The sequence below is a fragment of the Poecilia latipinna genome, unplaced genomic scaffold (assembly GCF_001443285.1).
Source record: "Poecilia latipinna isolate Pla-1442-1.1 unplaced genomic scaffold, P_latipinna-1.0 Scaffold1575, whole genome shotgun sequence".
NCBI classification, from domain to species: domain Eukaryota; kingdom Metazoa; phylum Chordata; class Actinopteri; order Cyprinodontiformes; family Poeciliidae; genus Poecilia; species Poecilia latipinna.
The window spans coordinates 23454-41040 of record NW_015114191.1 but is presented as its reverse complement, the minus strand read 5'-3'; the positions used below and the strand labels follow the sequence as shown (position 1 = coordinate 41040).

The 17587-nt window shown below is 38.2% G+C and overlaps 1 protein-coding gene and 1 long non-coding RNA gene across 4 annotated transcripts in view; one reads left to right on the top strand and one right to left on the bottom strand.

The window, feature by feature from the left end:
- Nucleotides 1-17587, top strand: part of LOC106963742 (low-density lipoprotein receptor-related protein 8-like) — a 109398-nt gene that overhangs the window by 89106 nt on the left and 2705 nt on the right. For 2 of the 3 annotated variants that reach the window (XM_015058817.1, XM_015058815.1), the window contains exons 10-17: nt 1774-1945; nt 4624-4851; nt 6214-6332; nt 7216-7355; nt 10606-10747; nt 10961-11113; nt 12596-12886; nt 14174-14242. In XM_015058817.1, coding sequence (XP_014914303.1) covers nt 1774-1945; nt 4624-4851; nt 6214-6332; nt 7216-7355; nt 10606-10747; nt 10961-11113; nt 12596-12886; nt 14174-14242 — 1314 coding nt within the window. The remainder of the gene's footprint in view (nt 1-1773; nt 1946-4623; nt 4852-6213; nt 6333-7215; nt 7356-10605; nt 10748-10960; nt 11114-12595; nt 12887-14173; nt 14243-17587) is intronic. The other variant, XM_015058816.1, reaches the window with a different exon arrangement.
- Nucleotides 14993-17205, bottom strand: LOC106963745 (uncharacterized). The gene is made up of 2 exons (XR_001428251.1): nt 16008-17205; nt 14993-15185 (listed from the first exon to the last, which is right to left on the bottom strand). It is a non-coding gene; the product is annotated as an uncharacterized LOC106963745 (long non-coding RNA).

Below are 17587 nucleotides of genomic sequence, written 5' to 3'. Positions count from 1 at the left end.
CCTTATAGTGTTAGTAAATCCTTAACTTTGCTAAAATTTCCATAATATTGCAAACATTTCTCTATCCAGCTTTCTTTTCTGTGAGAGATAGAACTGGACTCTTCAAAGGACTAAAGCAGAGCCACTTTGGTACACGTAGCTTCCAGGTATTTACAGTAAGGGACTCCAGGGTAAGATGAGCCTTTTTTCTTCAAGATCACTGGATCAAGGCAATCTTAGTTTGGTCACTAACTTCTATATTTACATTTATTTTAGGATGTTGCGCATCCCTTCAATCAATCAGAACGAGTGTAAACCGAACCGTTTTAGTATTTCTAAAATAAGCTGTGTAAGGGATAAGATGAGCCCCTCCTTTATATGTACCCATTCAGGCCACAGCTAAAATGCTACACTTTTCAGTCAGATTTATAGCCTCATGTTGTAGCTCATACACAGTACCATTGATATATAAAGCAAATTTTCAAATATTTATTTTGGTCTAAACACAATTCTTATGAAGTTTCATAAGAATTGTGTTTAGACAAAAATACTTTAACTTCCACGAGTGAAAAAGGTTTTTTAAGAAAAACCTTTTCTTAAAAAAAAGAAAAGGTTTTTTTCTTTTCTTAAATGAAGAACATTCATTTAATGTAAGAACATTAAATTAATGTTCTTACATTCATTTAATAAAGCCTTCATCACATGATGAATGTTCCTAAAAACAAACTGTGGCTCAGCTTGCCCTATTCTCCCCTATTATCTATGTACCTGTTTAAACCTTGCAGTCTAAATGGCTGCTGCCTCAACAGGTAAGAGGATTTCTATTCTAGAAGCGTCTTCCACCTTTTTGGTTTCCCCCGACTTCATTTTCAGCCTATCTGTGATGTGGTTAGTAGCTAACTGAGCCATCTTGTTATTTACTCATTATCAGATGAGAAAAGGCAAAACACTGGCTGGAGCTGCATCTTTTTTCTTCTTTTTTACAGTTCCCAAAGGTTCTTCTCTTGTCTTCTGTATTTGCAAGTTGCCTGTGTAAAAGTTGACAACCTTTTTTTTAAGAGATGTGATCAGATTCACATCTATATTTGCCAAAAGAGCATGTGACTTCATAATACACTCGAACCTGTTCATCGATTTTCCAACAGTTTCGTCATTTCAGTGAAGGATTATGGCCTCTTAATTGTCAGGGGAGGATTGTCAGCACTAAGTAACCATTCCTGCGTTATTTATCTTGGTATAAACCATGATATTTAGAATATCGACTTGTGTGCTGCAAAGGTGGAGCTCAATAGTTTCCTGTAGTTTTGATTGTAAGGCGAAACCCAAGTGCTTTAGGTAATAACTAATGTCTAAATCATCCTGACAAGGAACATCATGGTTCACAAGTCTTGCATGTATTGACTCGAGAGCAATTACATTTTGTTTTCAATCTCTTTGTTGGGATGCGATCGTAAATTGATCCCTCTACAAAAAGGTTAATTCACTTTTATGCTCAGCACATACACTGGCTAGTTTGAATTATGTTATTGGCTCCGTGTTTAAAGATTCTGTGGCACGCCAAGATGAGATCTGATTCCTAATTAAGGGACCCATCCGGAGCCCCTCCTCGACTTTCTGCTAAACTGTCAAAGCTTATTCAGCTCCGCTTTAGTGGGTAAAATCCCATCTCTAATGTGTTTCCCATATTAACCCTGTTTTTCCTTAAATGTTTTGCTCTTTGATATACTTGTCTGCACTTTTACTCTGAATCCATGTCCCAAAAAATCCCTTTCCTTCTGTTCTCTCTGGTCGCAGGGAAAAGTCCATATTTGCTGTTCACTAACCGCCATGAGATTCGACGCATTGACTTGGTGAAGAGGGACTACAGCCAGGTTGTGTCTACACAGAAGAACGCCGTGGCTCTAGACTTGGACGTGGCCAACAACCGCGTCTTCTGGTGTGACCGATTCCACAGGAAAATCTACAGGTACGACAGCTTAATTATTTCAGAATATCACCAAATAAAGAAATTCAGGTTTTATGCATAAACAGTTTCTCTCAAATCTTTGCTTCTCATGTCTTAAAACAATTAAAATGTGTAGTTTGTGTGTGGTAGCTCCTGCTACTAGCAATTTTGATCTTTATCATCAGCATTTGTTGGAACATCAAGATTTAAATGTTTCAGTGAATAAACCTTAAACTCTTAGAAGATATACAGTACCTAAACGCTACCAGGTTGAGCTAAGCATAACTAGCTTATCAGGCTGCTGTAACACTCATGGGCAGGTGCTCGCCTGCATTCTGCACTAAATAGACTCAAAGACTGATATTTATAGTAAATGCTAACTGCATTATTCACAAATCTTCATAAATGATTACTTTTTAATCAATCTGTCCTTGTTTTAAAACTTTATACCATCTGCTTTTTCACATGCTGGGAATAAAGTTTAATCTTTACTTGCGACATACATTAATAATAATTAACTGATCTACTTAAATGCTGGTAATTTTAGTTCAGGGTGTAAAAATATATGCTTAAAAAGTCTTAAAAGTTCTTAAATTCAATAATCTAAAGTTAAGGTCTTAATGTCTTAAATGAATTGTTTAAATGTGTTAATCACAGGTCTTAAATTTTGTCATGGCAGGACAATATACAGGAGTAAATTCCATGTAATTTACTCTTCAGCATAACTTTATTGTTACGCTAAAGTTTGAGTTGTGCACAGACATCTCACTGGATTCTGTGTCTCAAGGTTGTTGCGGCTCCTGATAACTAGCCGCTAATTTTCCTTTTATTTCCTTAAATAACTGTTTCTTTTGTTTCCAGAGTAAACATAACATTTGTCTGCCAGTGACATAAGAACAAATACAAAGGAAACTGGGTAACACTTTATTTGAAGGGGGGGGGGGGAATAAGACTGTCAAGACACTTTCATAAACATGACATAACACCTGTCATGAACATGAATAAGCCTTCATGAACAGTTATGACTGTTGTCATAAAGCGTCATTCGGTAAATTATGACACTTTTAATACAAAGTTGACATTATTCAAAATGTCTTTATGACAACTTGACATTAACCAAGAAATCATTACTGTTCAAACTTTACCTTTAATAACATAAAGATACCTAATTTTTAAAGTGAAATCAGTAATTATTTTATAACAAATTTATATCAGTAATGATTTCTTGGTTAATGTAAAGTTGTCATAACGGCACTTTGAATAATGTTAACTTTGTATTAAAAGCGTCATAATTTACCGAATGACACTTTATGACAACAGTCATAAATATTCATGAAGGCTTATTCATGTTCATGACAGGTGTTATGTCATGTTTATGATGGTGTCATGGCAGTCTTATTCACCCCCCTTCAAATAAAGTGTTACCGGAAACTGTTTAAGTAGAGAAAAGAAAATGTCCTGATGTGTGGGACTACAGCCAGGTTGTCATTTTAGGGTAGCTAGTTTTTTACAGGGAAAAAAACTAGCTGCTAATATAACCTTTGCTAGCTTGCAAATTCTTTTACTTCCATCATGGGAAAGTGCAATTTTATCGCAAACTGGCTGGACGATATTCGTCTTCAGCATTGTCTCACTTCTGTTGCCAAGCCATAATGATTTATTTATTTGCAATTTTTTGTTGTAAATTTCTGCATTTTACAGGTCTTAATTTGTTTTAATGGTCTTAAAAATGTTTTAAAGAGTCTTAAATGTAAGAAACCAGCCACAAATTGATAGCCTAGTTATTTTTTAAATAGTTGTATACAGTCTGCTTCTCTAATGTTGTTGTTGATGTCTTTGACATTGTTTTAACACAAATCCACTTTCTGTGCACAATCAAATACAAAAAAAATCTGCTTTTTAAAGACAGTCATACTTGCTGATGATCATCTCAACAATGGATTTGATTAGCAACACTTGGCTGATATTTACCCTCCTAATTCATCTTGCAAACTAGTGAGGCTGGGTTGCTGGAGTGCATTTTTTAAATATTGTTTCTTGATATCATTTAATCTACAACATTGTCTAAATTAAGAATTTCCAACAACAAAGTCTCTGGGATGCAGATACACATCTGAATCGTAATTATGTGTCTTAATGCTCTCTGAGATTCAGCTGTATTTGGTTGTAATGAGACTCGGCTCACATCTCCTTTTTTGTTATCTAAACCATATTTTATCCCCCAGAGATTCTAATTGGAGCGCCGTGTTCTTTTTATAACATAGACATTAAAAGAACCACCTCTCTGGAGAAACTGAAATTGAAATTCTTGCTAGCTGCTTTGCCCTTTCTTCGCACCTCTGCCGGGTCCAAATGATTAGCGACCTGGGCAAGCCTCAAATGAAGCCTTGTCTGTTCTGATAAGCGATTTACCTAACAAGGACAATAACCTCGGCATGAACCTGCATTGTGCAAGCCCAAGGCTGCAACTCCCATAGTAACCTCATTCTCTGCTGTTCATTGACTTCACAGCACAGTGCTGATTTCAGGTATTCTATATATGTATCAGCTGGCATCATAAAAAAAAATAAAAAATCTGTAAGTTACTGTAATTGCGCCTTGAAAAATGCATCAAACCAATGTGCCAAAGAGACATTCTCCCTCTGTGTCCTTCTTTGCCTTCCCCTCCCCCTTTTTTCTGCCCCCTTCACTCCCTGCAGCGCCTTCATCCATGAGGCCAGCGACCCGTCCCAGCAGGTGCCGCTGGTGGATTCGTCCCTGCAGACTCCTGTGGGCCTGGCGCTGGACTGGCTCCAACACAACCTGTACTGGACCGACTCGGGAGACAAATCCATCTCTGTGTCCTCAGTGGATGGCACCAAGAGGCGCGTCCTCATCAGCTCTGACCTGAGCGAGCCCCGGGCCATAGCGCTGGACCCCCACCACGGGTAATTGTGCAGACATGGCCGCCAGCGCCATTTTACAATGCAGTTTTCATCTTTTCCACATTTAAATGAATGTCTTGTTAATTTACGGCTTTTGTTGATGCATTTGAATTCTTCTCTTGACATGCGTAGTTTCTCTGCATTTCTCAAAAGGAGTTTTAAGCAAATAATATGGAGTGTGCATTAGGGCTGAAACAATTAAATTAATCCAATTAGTTGTGATTCATCGATTATTGAAATAATCTTCAACCCGTTTAGTAATCGATTAATCATTAACGTGAATGTCGTATTAATTTTGGACTTTTATTGATGCATATGAATTGTTCTTTTGTAGCAGGTAGTTTTTCTGCAACTCTCTAAAGGATTTTTGGACAAATAATAATATAGGGTGTGCGTTAGGGCTGACAGGATTATTTGTGATTCATCGATTATTGAAATAACTCAACTAATTTAGTTTATAAGTCTATTAAGTCACTGAAGTTTTTTTTTTTTACCAGTCCTTCAACTATTCAAAAGAACATTTCAAATACATCATTTATAACCTTAATGAGTGGAGATCAACTTTTCTCTGCCAATGTTCTTTTCCAACCAGGCATTAAATCAGTAATTGACCCTGGTTAGTTAATGTTTTGTTAGTGAAACAAAACATTAATAATTTTAATAGGACTTTTAATCATCATTAATCAAGGCTAATGAAAACTATTGTGATAATTTCTTCCTCACAAAACCTTTATTTGACCTTCTAGTTTTAAAATCCATGCTTATTAATGAGGTTCATGTTGCAAATTCGCATAACAATTTACAATAAATCTGCATAATACGGTGTCAGACTGAGTTTATAGACACAAGACGGCAATTATTCTGGACTTTTTTATTCATTGTGCTAAATTATTGAAGATGATTATGACGGTGAACTCGGATATGAATTTCGGTTGAGCCGTCTGACATTTAACAAATGAAGTATGTTTCCACTCATCTCTATCCTGGAGTCAAAGGTCTGATTTTTTTTTTTTTTTTTTTTTTTTGTTTTTTTTTTTTTTTTTTTTCCCTTGAGAAGCTGCCTGAACAATTTTATACAGAAACATTTTCACATAATTTATCAGATCAAGTTGTGATACACAGAAATTTAGGACTTTACCCAGACTTAACCGAACCACAAGAACATGAAGAATATTGTGAGGTTTTCAGTTACCTAAGAGTCATTTTTACAGCAAATATTCTGTAAATAACATACGTTGGTAAAGGAGCTATGTAGCAGACTAGTCATAATGTTCTATAAGGGGTTCCTTATTGCCGTTTTTTTGCATGGTACATTTTTATCATCGAAATATTCCAAATAGAATAATAAATTTATCTGTCTTTCAGCTTCATGTACTGGTCAGACTGGGGCACACGAGCCAAGATAGAGAAGGCTGGGATGAACGGAGTGGATCGGCAGGTTCTGGTGTCTGAAAACATTGAATGGCCCAATGGCATTACTCTGGGTAAGTGGGGACAATAAAACTAGATTAAAGGGGCAATACTGTGCTGAATACACTTTTTTGAGCTTTACATCAAGTTACAACGTTATTCCCTTATCAAAAACATACCTGGAGTGTTGCCTTGATTCTTTCATGTTTGTTTGAGAAATCCTTTAATCATTCAGCTATGCAAAACGCCTGGGTGAGCCTAGCCCCGCCTTCAAGGCACAGTTTCAACGCTTTCAAGTTTTTGCTTCACAGAGCAATGCCCCTCTTTCCCATCCTGTGGGTCCCCCAATCAGCTCCTTCAGACTAGCCAGCAGCAATTAGCAAACACCTGGTGGAACTGTGTGTCAGCTGAACTCTTTATACGAGCTACTTCTCAGTGGAAAGTTTGTAAAAACGTTGTTAAAGGGTTCATAGAGGAGAAATGTTGTGATGACTTCCTGAAGGTAGAGTTTCATAAAGAGAAGGATTTTTTTTAAAGAGACAGAGGCTCAATTTCAATGCATTATATTAAAAGGCTACTTTCTTTTAAGTCATATTTAATATATAGAGCATTTTTCTAACATCTGAGTTACTTGATTGTACTATAAAATGGCCCTGTGTGCCTGGAACATACATAATGCTGCCCCTTTAAGAAAAATACTTTTGCTTTGAAATTATATTTGAAGTGGGGATCCGTAAATCTCTGTGTGTTGTGTAACACTGACAATCTGACATTTAAAAAAAAAAAAAAGTAATCAATTCCAACCAAAGGGATTTGTCGGTCGGAGTACATGAAGGCTTACCACAGAGACGATCAATTTCTGTTGAGTCTGGGGAAAGATCTCCCTCCTTCCTCCTCCCTTCTCCTTCTGCTCCTCCTCCTCCTCCTCCTCCTAATGTGAGTCTGTGTGCTCCCCAGATGTAGCCAACCGGCGCCTCTACTGGGTCGACTCCAAACTGCATCTCATAGCCAGTGTGGACCTGAATGGAGCTCACCGGAGAACACACATGTCCTCTGCAGAGAGACTGGGACACCCCTACGCTCTCGCTGTCTTCGAGGTTTGTGTGTTGCTTCTCAGATTAATTTGCAATCGATTTTAAAGATTTTCTCCTCCCACATTTTATCACATCTTCAAATTTTCACAAAAAAAAAACAAAAAAACTCATAGGAGTGGTGTATTTGAATCCAAATCAATCCATTTAATTCAGCTTATTTCATGCTCAGTTGGTGGGTGTCCATATTTTTAGCCCTTTGTCTCGTCTCCTTGTTGCTTTCATTGGCTTTGCATACCAAATAAGAAGTAGAGATGATTCCGAAGGAGAATACACACTTCTCTTTTTGGTCACCAGCCAAGTCTGTTGTGTGCATGTGATGAATCAAGGCCTTCAGAGGAAATAAATCCAATCAAGACTCTTCATGCCTGTGAGTAAAACCGGCTGTAGTTTCCAGAAGAGTTGCCTCTGCAGCAAATGTAGAATCATCCCTCAGAGGGGTTCCTCCCATGGACCGAGTCTCAGTAAGACTACAGGTAGAAACAAATCCTCTTTACTTTAAAATGCTTTTCTGAGAAGGGAGCACATTTGTTGACACCGCTGGTAAAGATATATGAAAAGTGTTCAAATAAATTCATCTTTTATTGCAGTAGCATAATCTCGCATAAGAAATCCCCCCCCCCACTCCATTAAGACATAAACAAGGCGTCGCCTGCGAGCTAGCTCAGGCAGTCAATTCAACCCGTGATCTTTCACACATTCTGAAGCTTTCCCCTCCAGTTTGGACGGACTGTTTAAGCCGTAAAGTGTATCATGTCCTCCTACTGCCGGTTTTTGCTGGGTTATCTGCAGCTCTGGCACCCCTCTTGGGCTGCAAGGATAGAGACCCTTTCCTCACTTCCTGATATGTGAAATCATGTCCAGGAGGTAGAGATGCACTCATCACGCCATAATATGAGCAGCATGACCAGGGAGTGATGAAATCTGGACTTAGACATTCTGTGTATTTCACTGTATTGGCGTTTAATGGTTTATTTAAATTAGAGATGCACTGATACAAAAATTTGACAGTTATATTGCTATTAATATTACTCTTTTGGCCGATAACCAATATTTACTGGTACTGTATTGTTTATTTATTCTCTGCTTCAGTTAAACTACCCATAATCCAGTGCTGCATCGCTCTCACCGTCTCATGACCAAACAAAATATCACATGACCAACTTTCTTCCCTTTCCCTCCAGCAGTAAATGGTAACAAGATGGAAATAAATATTGGTTGTTAATATTGGCTGGAATCCAAAAGCAGGAAGCAAGCTATAGCGCAGGGCATTCTGGGTAAAAACAACCATACAAATGAAAGAGCCTTGTGCTAGTGGGAGAAATGACTTGTGGTCTTTTACCAACGACAAAAGACAAAATCCTGAAAGTGCTAAAAACTGACGCCACTCCATTTTGGTTTACATTTTATGCAGAAGGCGATAGCACTCAGTGTTTTCATCTTCAGAGGTTTTCGTGTCTTTTCCTTCAGTAGTTCTTGGTGCAGCGCCACCACAGGCGAGGTGGGGGGTGACAGGTTATTCAATTATTTTGTGTGAAGCCAAACCACGCTAGCTGAAAATGTAACAAATGTTGCAAATTTGTCTATCAGGTGTAAAAATGCTGTAAGTTACTATTAATTTTTTTGTAATTTTTAGTAATCAATGACTTCCTGTTTCCCTGGGGTATAAATAAGACGTGACACAGAAGCCCATTTCTTGTAGCCATTTGCCACAAGGCTTGATGGTAAAGGAGATCAAACTAAATCAACCGCAAGCTGCACCAAAAAGTGCCATCTTTTTGTCTCCATAGGAACCGTTAAAAACTAATTAAATTTTCTGTCCTACCATCACAAATGGAAACATGTGGAGTTGCTAAAAGATGGTGCTTTTAAGCAATACCCAGTCCAGGTATTTTTAGAGTGCACCAATGGAGGATATGTGGACGAGCACCTGGCGACTGCTGATAGTCAGCCAGACAGAGGCAGTAATGCGATACATGCGACAGGCACCACTCAATATTGCTGGGCTGGTGTGTTTCCAGCATGCTGAACAAGAGAGTCACCTTGTAGTCACAACAGGCCAGAGTGAAGCCAGGCATCGATTATGTCTTGTACTACAGGGAATTTATCATAATTTTACTAAGTACCATCACAGTGCCAGCTGAACCAGGACAATAGAAAATTGGCAGGGTTTTATTTGAAGCAGACAAAACAACATTTAAAAAGAGGATGAGGTAATTTCATTTTACAATGTTATTTGATTATTTAAAAAACGGTATATGAGTGGGAAGCAAACTGATGATGTGCTGTGTTTGACAAACACAGAGCTCCATCCTGTCAGTGTTCAAAGTTTACTTTTAAGGAAGCATCGCAAACAAAAGCTTTCTTCAGTGAAACTTGTAGCTTTAAGATTTTAAGCTTAAGATTTTTGTGTCTGATTCTGTCATTTCGTTTCACTTAATATCTAACAATGAAACCACTTGCTTTGTTTTTACAGCGAAATGTTTACTCTGAAACACCATGTTAAATTTTTTTCAGGTAAACAGCAATGGACAAACAGAGAAAACATTGTTGCATGAAATGTAATTAAATCACTGAGGCTGTTGAATTATACTGCTCTGATGAACTGTTTTGTTCTCGGATCAGGACCCCTAACAGCTTGTAGTCTAAGGTATTATCTGGACCTTTTAATTGGTTAACTAAAGGTAATTTCAGAGGAATCATAAAGCTTCTCATAACTAAACAATATTTGCACAAATTCATAAACCAGTCCATAAAACAAAGCAATGCACTTTCTTCTAGATATCAAACGTAACCAAAATTAAGTGGCAATGTTAAATATTTAGGTACAAGTTTGGAGCGCGCTGATTGTGGAGTACCACTTGTTGCTTCGACTAAGAACCAACCGTAACCAAAGTAACCTGGGCGTCATAAATGTCCTTTCAGGAAAGATTCATTTTTCTGAATGTAAAACTGTCAGAACATCTAAATGAGAACTGAAGATGAGAAATGAAGGTCATAAAATCTGTGTAATCTATCTACAGGCTCTTTCTGGGAATATGCTTCCTGTACAACGCTTGTAAAAATATCTGAACCTTAGGAGTTACAGTGGTTCGAACTTCACCAGCTCTGTGAGCGCAAACATGAGACTAAGATGTGTTTGCAACTAGTGAACTGTGTTTTGGAATTTACCCCAATTACAATGTTTTGGCTGCTGTCCCGAGGTCACGGTTACACTGACAAGAACAACTTTTCATTTTTATCACCCGTGCTGCAGGATCGGATCTACTGGACCGACAGAGACAAGGCAGCAGTTTTTATGGCCAATCGGTTAACCGGTCAGGATATCCAGGCTCTGGCTGAAAACCTCAACGATCCCCATGACATTGTGGTTTTCCACCAGCTCCGACAGCCGCCAGGTGTGTGTTCAGTCTGTGCGAGGCCCGTGGGTGTGTAGAAATGAGCTCATAATCAAACTCAACCACGTTTTCTCTTGGTGCCTAAAAAGTGCTGACCACTTCAGAACAGGCATCCGAAGGACGGAAACAAGGATACATTTGAACCGTGTAAATCCTTGCTGTCTTTATGTTAAACTCAAGATCTTTTTGCCTCTCACTCATTTCTATTTTCAGGTCCAGACAGCTGTAATCTGGGCAGTGTAGCCAATGGGGGTTGCGAGTACTTATGCCTTAAAGCACCGCAGATCACCGAACATTCTCCCAAATACACTTGTGCGTGTCCAGATGGACAGGACTTGGGGCCTGATATGAGGGGCTGCGTGCCAGGTGAGGGTCTGAGGGGCTGCATGGTTTTGTTGGGTACAAAAAAGATCCTGCTGTACACATGGCTATCACCTAGAGCAGCGATTCCCCACTGGAGTGGATTCTGCAGAGCTCGTGTCAAAAACTATGCTTTTAAAATATCTCAAATTTATGTATCTAAAATAGACCTTAAAATGTCTTGAATTAATTAGAAAAACTGTGAGTCAGCCTTAAATATGTTAATCACAGGCCTTAAATTTTGTGGTGGCAGGAATACTTAATCTCATATATTTTATGTAGTTTATTTTCGGTAACTACCTGCTGACATACTCTTGCTAGCATGTCTCTTTGGCACAGTTTTTTGCATCAATCATGGATAAGTGCAAATTTATCACCTGCTTGCTGGACGACATTCGTCTTTGCTACTGGCTCACTTTTGTTGCAACCCATACCATGCTACGTTCATTTTGTGCAACAAAACTCGGTACTACTACTATATAAATATGCAGTTTTCTTTTGTACATTTCTACCGTGAAACAGATCTTAAATTTAGTTTGTAATGCTCTTGAAAAGGTCTTAAAAAGTCTTAAATCTGAGGTGGTGAAACCTGCAGAAACGCTGCTAATGCCAAAGAGATTATCAACATACATACTATGAAAACAACAGTTAAATGAGTAGTGATAGTGTGGATTGCAAGCCTGGGGTCTACTGGTGAAGAAAGAAGCAGGGTTGTTGATCTCCAGTCCTCAAGGTCCAAAATTCTTCGGCTTTTAGATGAAAACTCCTTCAGCATACCCAAATCCAATAACTAGGACATTAGTAGGACTTTTGCAGAACTTAACTGCATGCAGAGGACTTTATTTGGTCTTTTTATTCAGGTGTTTTGGACCAAGGACACAGCTAAGACCTGGGGTTCAACACCCAATGATCTTATTTTTACATCTTAATCTGTATTTTACATAATCTATTTTCAATGTAGAATAATCCAGTTCTGGTTAGATCTTTCAAAGTTTACATCTTGAATAAGAAACTGCCAGATGCAGTCCAGTGAAAAACTGAAATAACCTTTTAGTTTACCACCGATGGGAAGATCTTAAGCAGATATTGACGTCATTGTCAGAAGGAGCTAAGGAGGGATTAGCCAGGGATTCTCGCAGTGCTAAGAATATTTTTTCATTCCAGGACCTACTTCCTTTATTATGTCAAAATAAAAGTCTCCAACAGATTAAAACACTCACTTTCATATTAACGACTCGTACTAATAGATGAGATCTGGATTGTGGTTGGCAAGTCAGAGTTTTATGTGATGAGGAATATTGTGGTGTGTTATTATTATCGTCACACTCAAAATGTTCTTGGCATTTGTTTTTATAGATCCTGCTCAAAATTAGGGAGTACCTCAAGACTTCGCAATGTTTTTGTAAACTTAAGTTTAAGATTTGTTTATTTGAATATAGTAAACATCTCTAGATCAAATCTCTAGCTTTGATTTAACTTTCCTCTTAGCAGTGCCGAGGGACGACATGACAGCGAGATCGCCACCTGCCTTTGGATTTACACCTGACGCCAGAGAAACTGACGCCAGAGGCATCGCTCCTTCCTCAGGAGGAGTCTCGCAGGCAGACGACGTCCCCTACTTGAGCACCGCTCCATCTGCTTCTCCCGAGTTTCTCACGCCACTCAGTACGCTGCAGCCTCTGTCATCGCAGGTGTCCGAATCACTGGGCTCCCACTCCACAGCCACGGCCATGGTCATCTCAACCACGTCTGCAGGGGACAGCAGTGTCTCCCAACACTGTGAGTGTGCAGTCTTTGATCAGGGCTGAAATGATTAATCGAATCAATCGTGATTAATCAATTATCAGAATAATCGTCAGCTATTTTAGTCATTGATTAGTCGTCAGTTGGCTTATACGTACTCTGACTATAGCCATCTGCTGAAAGAACAACATTCAGGACAGTAATTAGGCAAGAACTGTACAAAAAATATACACATTTAGATGATACACTTTGTCTTTAAATATATTTTGCCCAGAACCCCTCAAGTGGCATTTTTAGCTTCACTTAATTCAAGTTCTGTAAAATAAATAAATAAAATCTCCTGCTAACTGCTATGCAGTTATTAATCCAAAACAATTAATCAACAGTAGACAATATTTTTTTTGAGATGCAAATGATTAAGCGTTCACAGAAGGAATGTTATTGCATTTTGCGCAATGTTTGTTTTATTTAAAACAAATTATGCCAGTTTGTTTTAAATAAAACAAATTTAACTCATTTACTGTCTTTGTAATATTGTGTAAAAATGGCTGAAGTGGTTACATAAAAAATGTGTTAAATGTGCCAAATTTTCTATCCAATTTATTGATTAATCAATTAATCGTCAAAAATAACCAATTACTAAAATAATTGTTAGTTGCTGCCCTAATTGGGATTAAAGAAAACTGTTGAGTTGCATCTACTTCCTGTTGGGAACATGGCTAGCGATCTCGTCTTGACTGTAATGAGGACAATAAAGTGGGGAATCTACAAGCCTCAGCCACCGACGATAGGAATAATTGTCACCTTGAAAATTATGCCGTTCTCCTCATAAAACTGTGCTTTATGTGGGTGGAGATGGTGGGGGGTCGCATATCTGGAAGGAAATTTGTGTTGGGGCATAAACGCTTGCCTTAGTAAGTACTGCATGTAGAATGCAAATTTTGCTCTAATGCAGTTATACGGAGCCTGTATGTATGAAGGTGCAGAAGGTCGGGGGTGTCTCAAAGTCACACTCTGGCAAATACCAAGCTCTGCATCCTTTACATTCCTTTTTTTTTGTTTTTTTTTTCTCCCTCCTCCCTCTTTTCCACCGCTGTCTCTCTTTGTAAAACACTCACGGCCATTAACGCATGGTCACCCACTTCTCGCCTCCCTGTTTTATCGCCTCTCTCCTCCACCGTCTCGACCCTTCCTCGACGTACTGCTTATCTCACGCTTTTTATATCTTACCTGCCTTCTTTCTTTTTGTTCTCTTTATCACGGCTGCCTTTTCATCCCATTACTCTTACACCATGTAATTTCTCATTCCTTCTCTCTCCCCAGCTGGTGGCGAGAACTTCGTTCTGGGTGAGAACCTGACGGTGGCCGTTCTGGGCGTTGTCATTCCTATCGGTAAGCTGGATGCAGCCTCTGTTTTCTGTGTTTGTCTGGTTACAGAAAAACCGTTTGGCCTCATGTACAGAGCCTTGCAAAAATATTCAAACCTTTTGGACCTGTTCACATTTTTCTCACATTGCATCCTCAAACTTCAATGTTGTTCTATTGGTATTTTATTACATAGATCACTAAGAAGTAGCACGTAACCAGAAAATGTTATGTAGGCTTTAAAATTTTTTACAAATTAAAAGTCTCTCTCTTCCCCATCAACTCATTCAGACTAGCCAGAAGTGATTAGCAAACACCTGAAGGAACTGTGTATGTCCTGGACTCTTTATACGAGCTGCTTCTCAGTGCAGTACTGGTAAAAATGTTGTCAAAGAGTTAATAGAGGAGTCATGTTGTGATGACTTCCTGAACGTGCAGACTTTCTTAAAGAGACAGAGATCAAATTTGAAGGTGCTAAATTACTCATTTAAATTACTAATTACTAATTACATATTTCTTTTGAGTCATATTTGATATTTAAAGTATTTTATAACAACTGAAGGTAACAAATGTTCTTGATTGTTCACACAAAATGATTCTGTGTGGCTGGAAAACACATTTTCATCAGAAAATGGAAGAAAATGTTAGAATACATTTCTATCCATTGCACTTGAGTCATCTTTCTCTAATAATGGCTGCAATTCTTGTAATTCTTCACTAAACGTCACAAACTAAGTCAAATTGGACGGAAGTCATTTGAGCAAGTTTTTTTTTTTATGCCCAAGATTATCATTTGGATTTATGTCTGGGTTTTAACTGGTCCAGATTAACTCATTGATGTGCCTAGATCCGACTGTGTTCAGTGTTAACCTGCTGGAACAGGAACTTCATCCCCAGTTTCAAGTCTTTTGCTGTTCCTCTGTATTTAGCTCCATCCATGTTCCCTACAACTCAAACCAGCTTCCTGCTCCTGCAAGAAAAACACACTCACAGCATGATTCTGCCTCCACCATGTTTCATCACAGACACGGTGTGTTCTGATTGCTGCATACTGTTAGTTTTCCTCCACACTTACCGTAAATTTTGGTGTTTAATTTTGGTGTCGTCTTAGCAGTTGTGTTGGTCCATCACATAAAATCCCAATAAAATACACTGGTTTGTAGTGGTGGTATAAACATGTGAAAATTGTGATGGATATTTATACCTTTGCAAGACTCTGCACATGTACTGTGTTACCCTGATGTATAAGGTTCCCGTTTGTTGAGTCTGTCACACATTCACAGCTGTGCACTGGAGGAGTGAATGCTTGTCCACAAGTCCTCCTCTCTATTCATTTTTTATGTATTTGATATTCTTGTCATTGTGCATCATTCACCTTCTACTGCATTGTTTTGTGGGGGATACTTTGGCAAGCATTCCTTGCTAAAACATTGTAGTTTTCAAACTTTAATGAGGAGTGATAATAATTGAAGATAAGAAAAACAGCAAATACCTTTGAAACTACCTTTAATTGTTAGAATTTCAAAGTTCTACCTACTTATGAGTAGTTCATGAACTAAAACACTTGTGGCTCCATCAGAAAGTCTGTGCTGGAAAATATCACACCTCAGACTAAAAGTCAGGATACAGTTTGAAAGATTTTTAATAATATGGAGAATTTGGCTAATAAATAACTAAACTGCTCAGCTAGCCAATACACTAAAAGATGAAGTTCTATTCAATCAGCCATTAGGCTGAGCTACATCCAGCTCATGGTTACATTTGTAGTCATAACTCAGAAATTTGAACTTACCAGTTGGAAAAAGTTGGACTTCCTACTCGGAAAGTTGGAGAAACCCAGACTAACCCCGGTCAGGATTTTTCAGTGTTCCAATATGGCCGCTCCTTCTACAGTAGTACGCTGTGGTGGAAACCTGTTTATTTTGCAAATACACATGCAAGAGTGCATCTAAAATCAATGGTATCTTTACTGCCTGCAACTCTTAGCTGAAAAAAAGTCACAGTGGTCTTTGCTTACGGAAAGTGAAGCAGTTTAAACGATGTTCATCAGCAGTAATACTTGGCCATTGCCATGTCGAAGTCCAGGCTTCTTTGACTATGTTAACTGGAACACTTTTAACTCAGGTGTGACATCAAAACCAGCATCACTGCTCTAAAAACACTGGGATCAGAGCCAAATGATTAACTGCAGGTCTGAGTCATTTAAAGGTGGCTACATCTGCTTGTTATACAGCTACAGTCTCTGGTAAATAACAGTGAATGAAGCTTTCTTCATTTTAACCCAGAAAGGATTAAAATGGATCAGGAATCCCAAATATTGCTCACTGTTTGCTTAAGCAAAGCCACACAACTTAATTCATTTGCTACACCACATTGCTTTTGTTTTCTTATTTAATTGTGACTAAAAAGAAAAAAAGGAACAAAACATTTATTAATCACAGCTTATTTCCTTTAAAATGACAGACCTGATTTAAATCCGCTAGATATAAGGAAAATAAACATAATTCAGCTAAAAATATGACTTTACACCCAGTACATGCTTTAAGCTAAAACCTGATTCTGGACTAAATGAACTGGAACGAACTGAGTCAGCCTCCTTTTTCAGACGGACTTTTTCATTTTGTTCATAATAAAATCAGGTCACAGTAGAGGTGGAGCACACAAAAGGTGTTTATCAGCCGTGACAACTTTAACAGTGTTTTATTGGTTTGATTTAAAGCTGCAGTGTTAAATTACAATGAATATTTAATGGCAGATTTAATGTGATCATTAAATCAGGCATGTGAAGTTTCAGAATATCCTCATTAGTATTATCAGCTACTTTTCCTCATATCTGTTTGTGTAATAAAGACACTACATTTACAAAACAATCATATTACAGATGATGTATTAAAATAACACGTTCAATTTTCCCTGACTTTTAAAGAAAAACAATCTTTAGTTTTAAACTGCAGTATATAACTTAAAAAAAAAAAAAAAATATTGCTACTTTTGCCATCTGAAGAAATGCAACGCTCCTGACCAAAAACAACCAATCAGAGACAGGAGGAGGGTCTTAGTGCTATCAATCAACTTCTTGTACTCAATGTGCATTGTGCTAATGTTGGAGAAACAACTTACCATTACAGGAAAAATGTTTATCCGCCATCATCAGTGGTCATGCTAACTAAGCTTAGCATTTACAACAGGCTATTCTAGCTGCAGCTTAGTTGAGGGTAGAGAGGAGGAGGATGAGCGGCGCCACACTGACACATTGACAGTGCTAAGGCCCGACTCCGGCCTCTGATTGGTTGTTTCTAGTAAGCACTGTGAGAAGGCAGAGGAGCTCAATTTTACAACAAATATATATATATATTTTTTTAAATAAAAGTT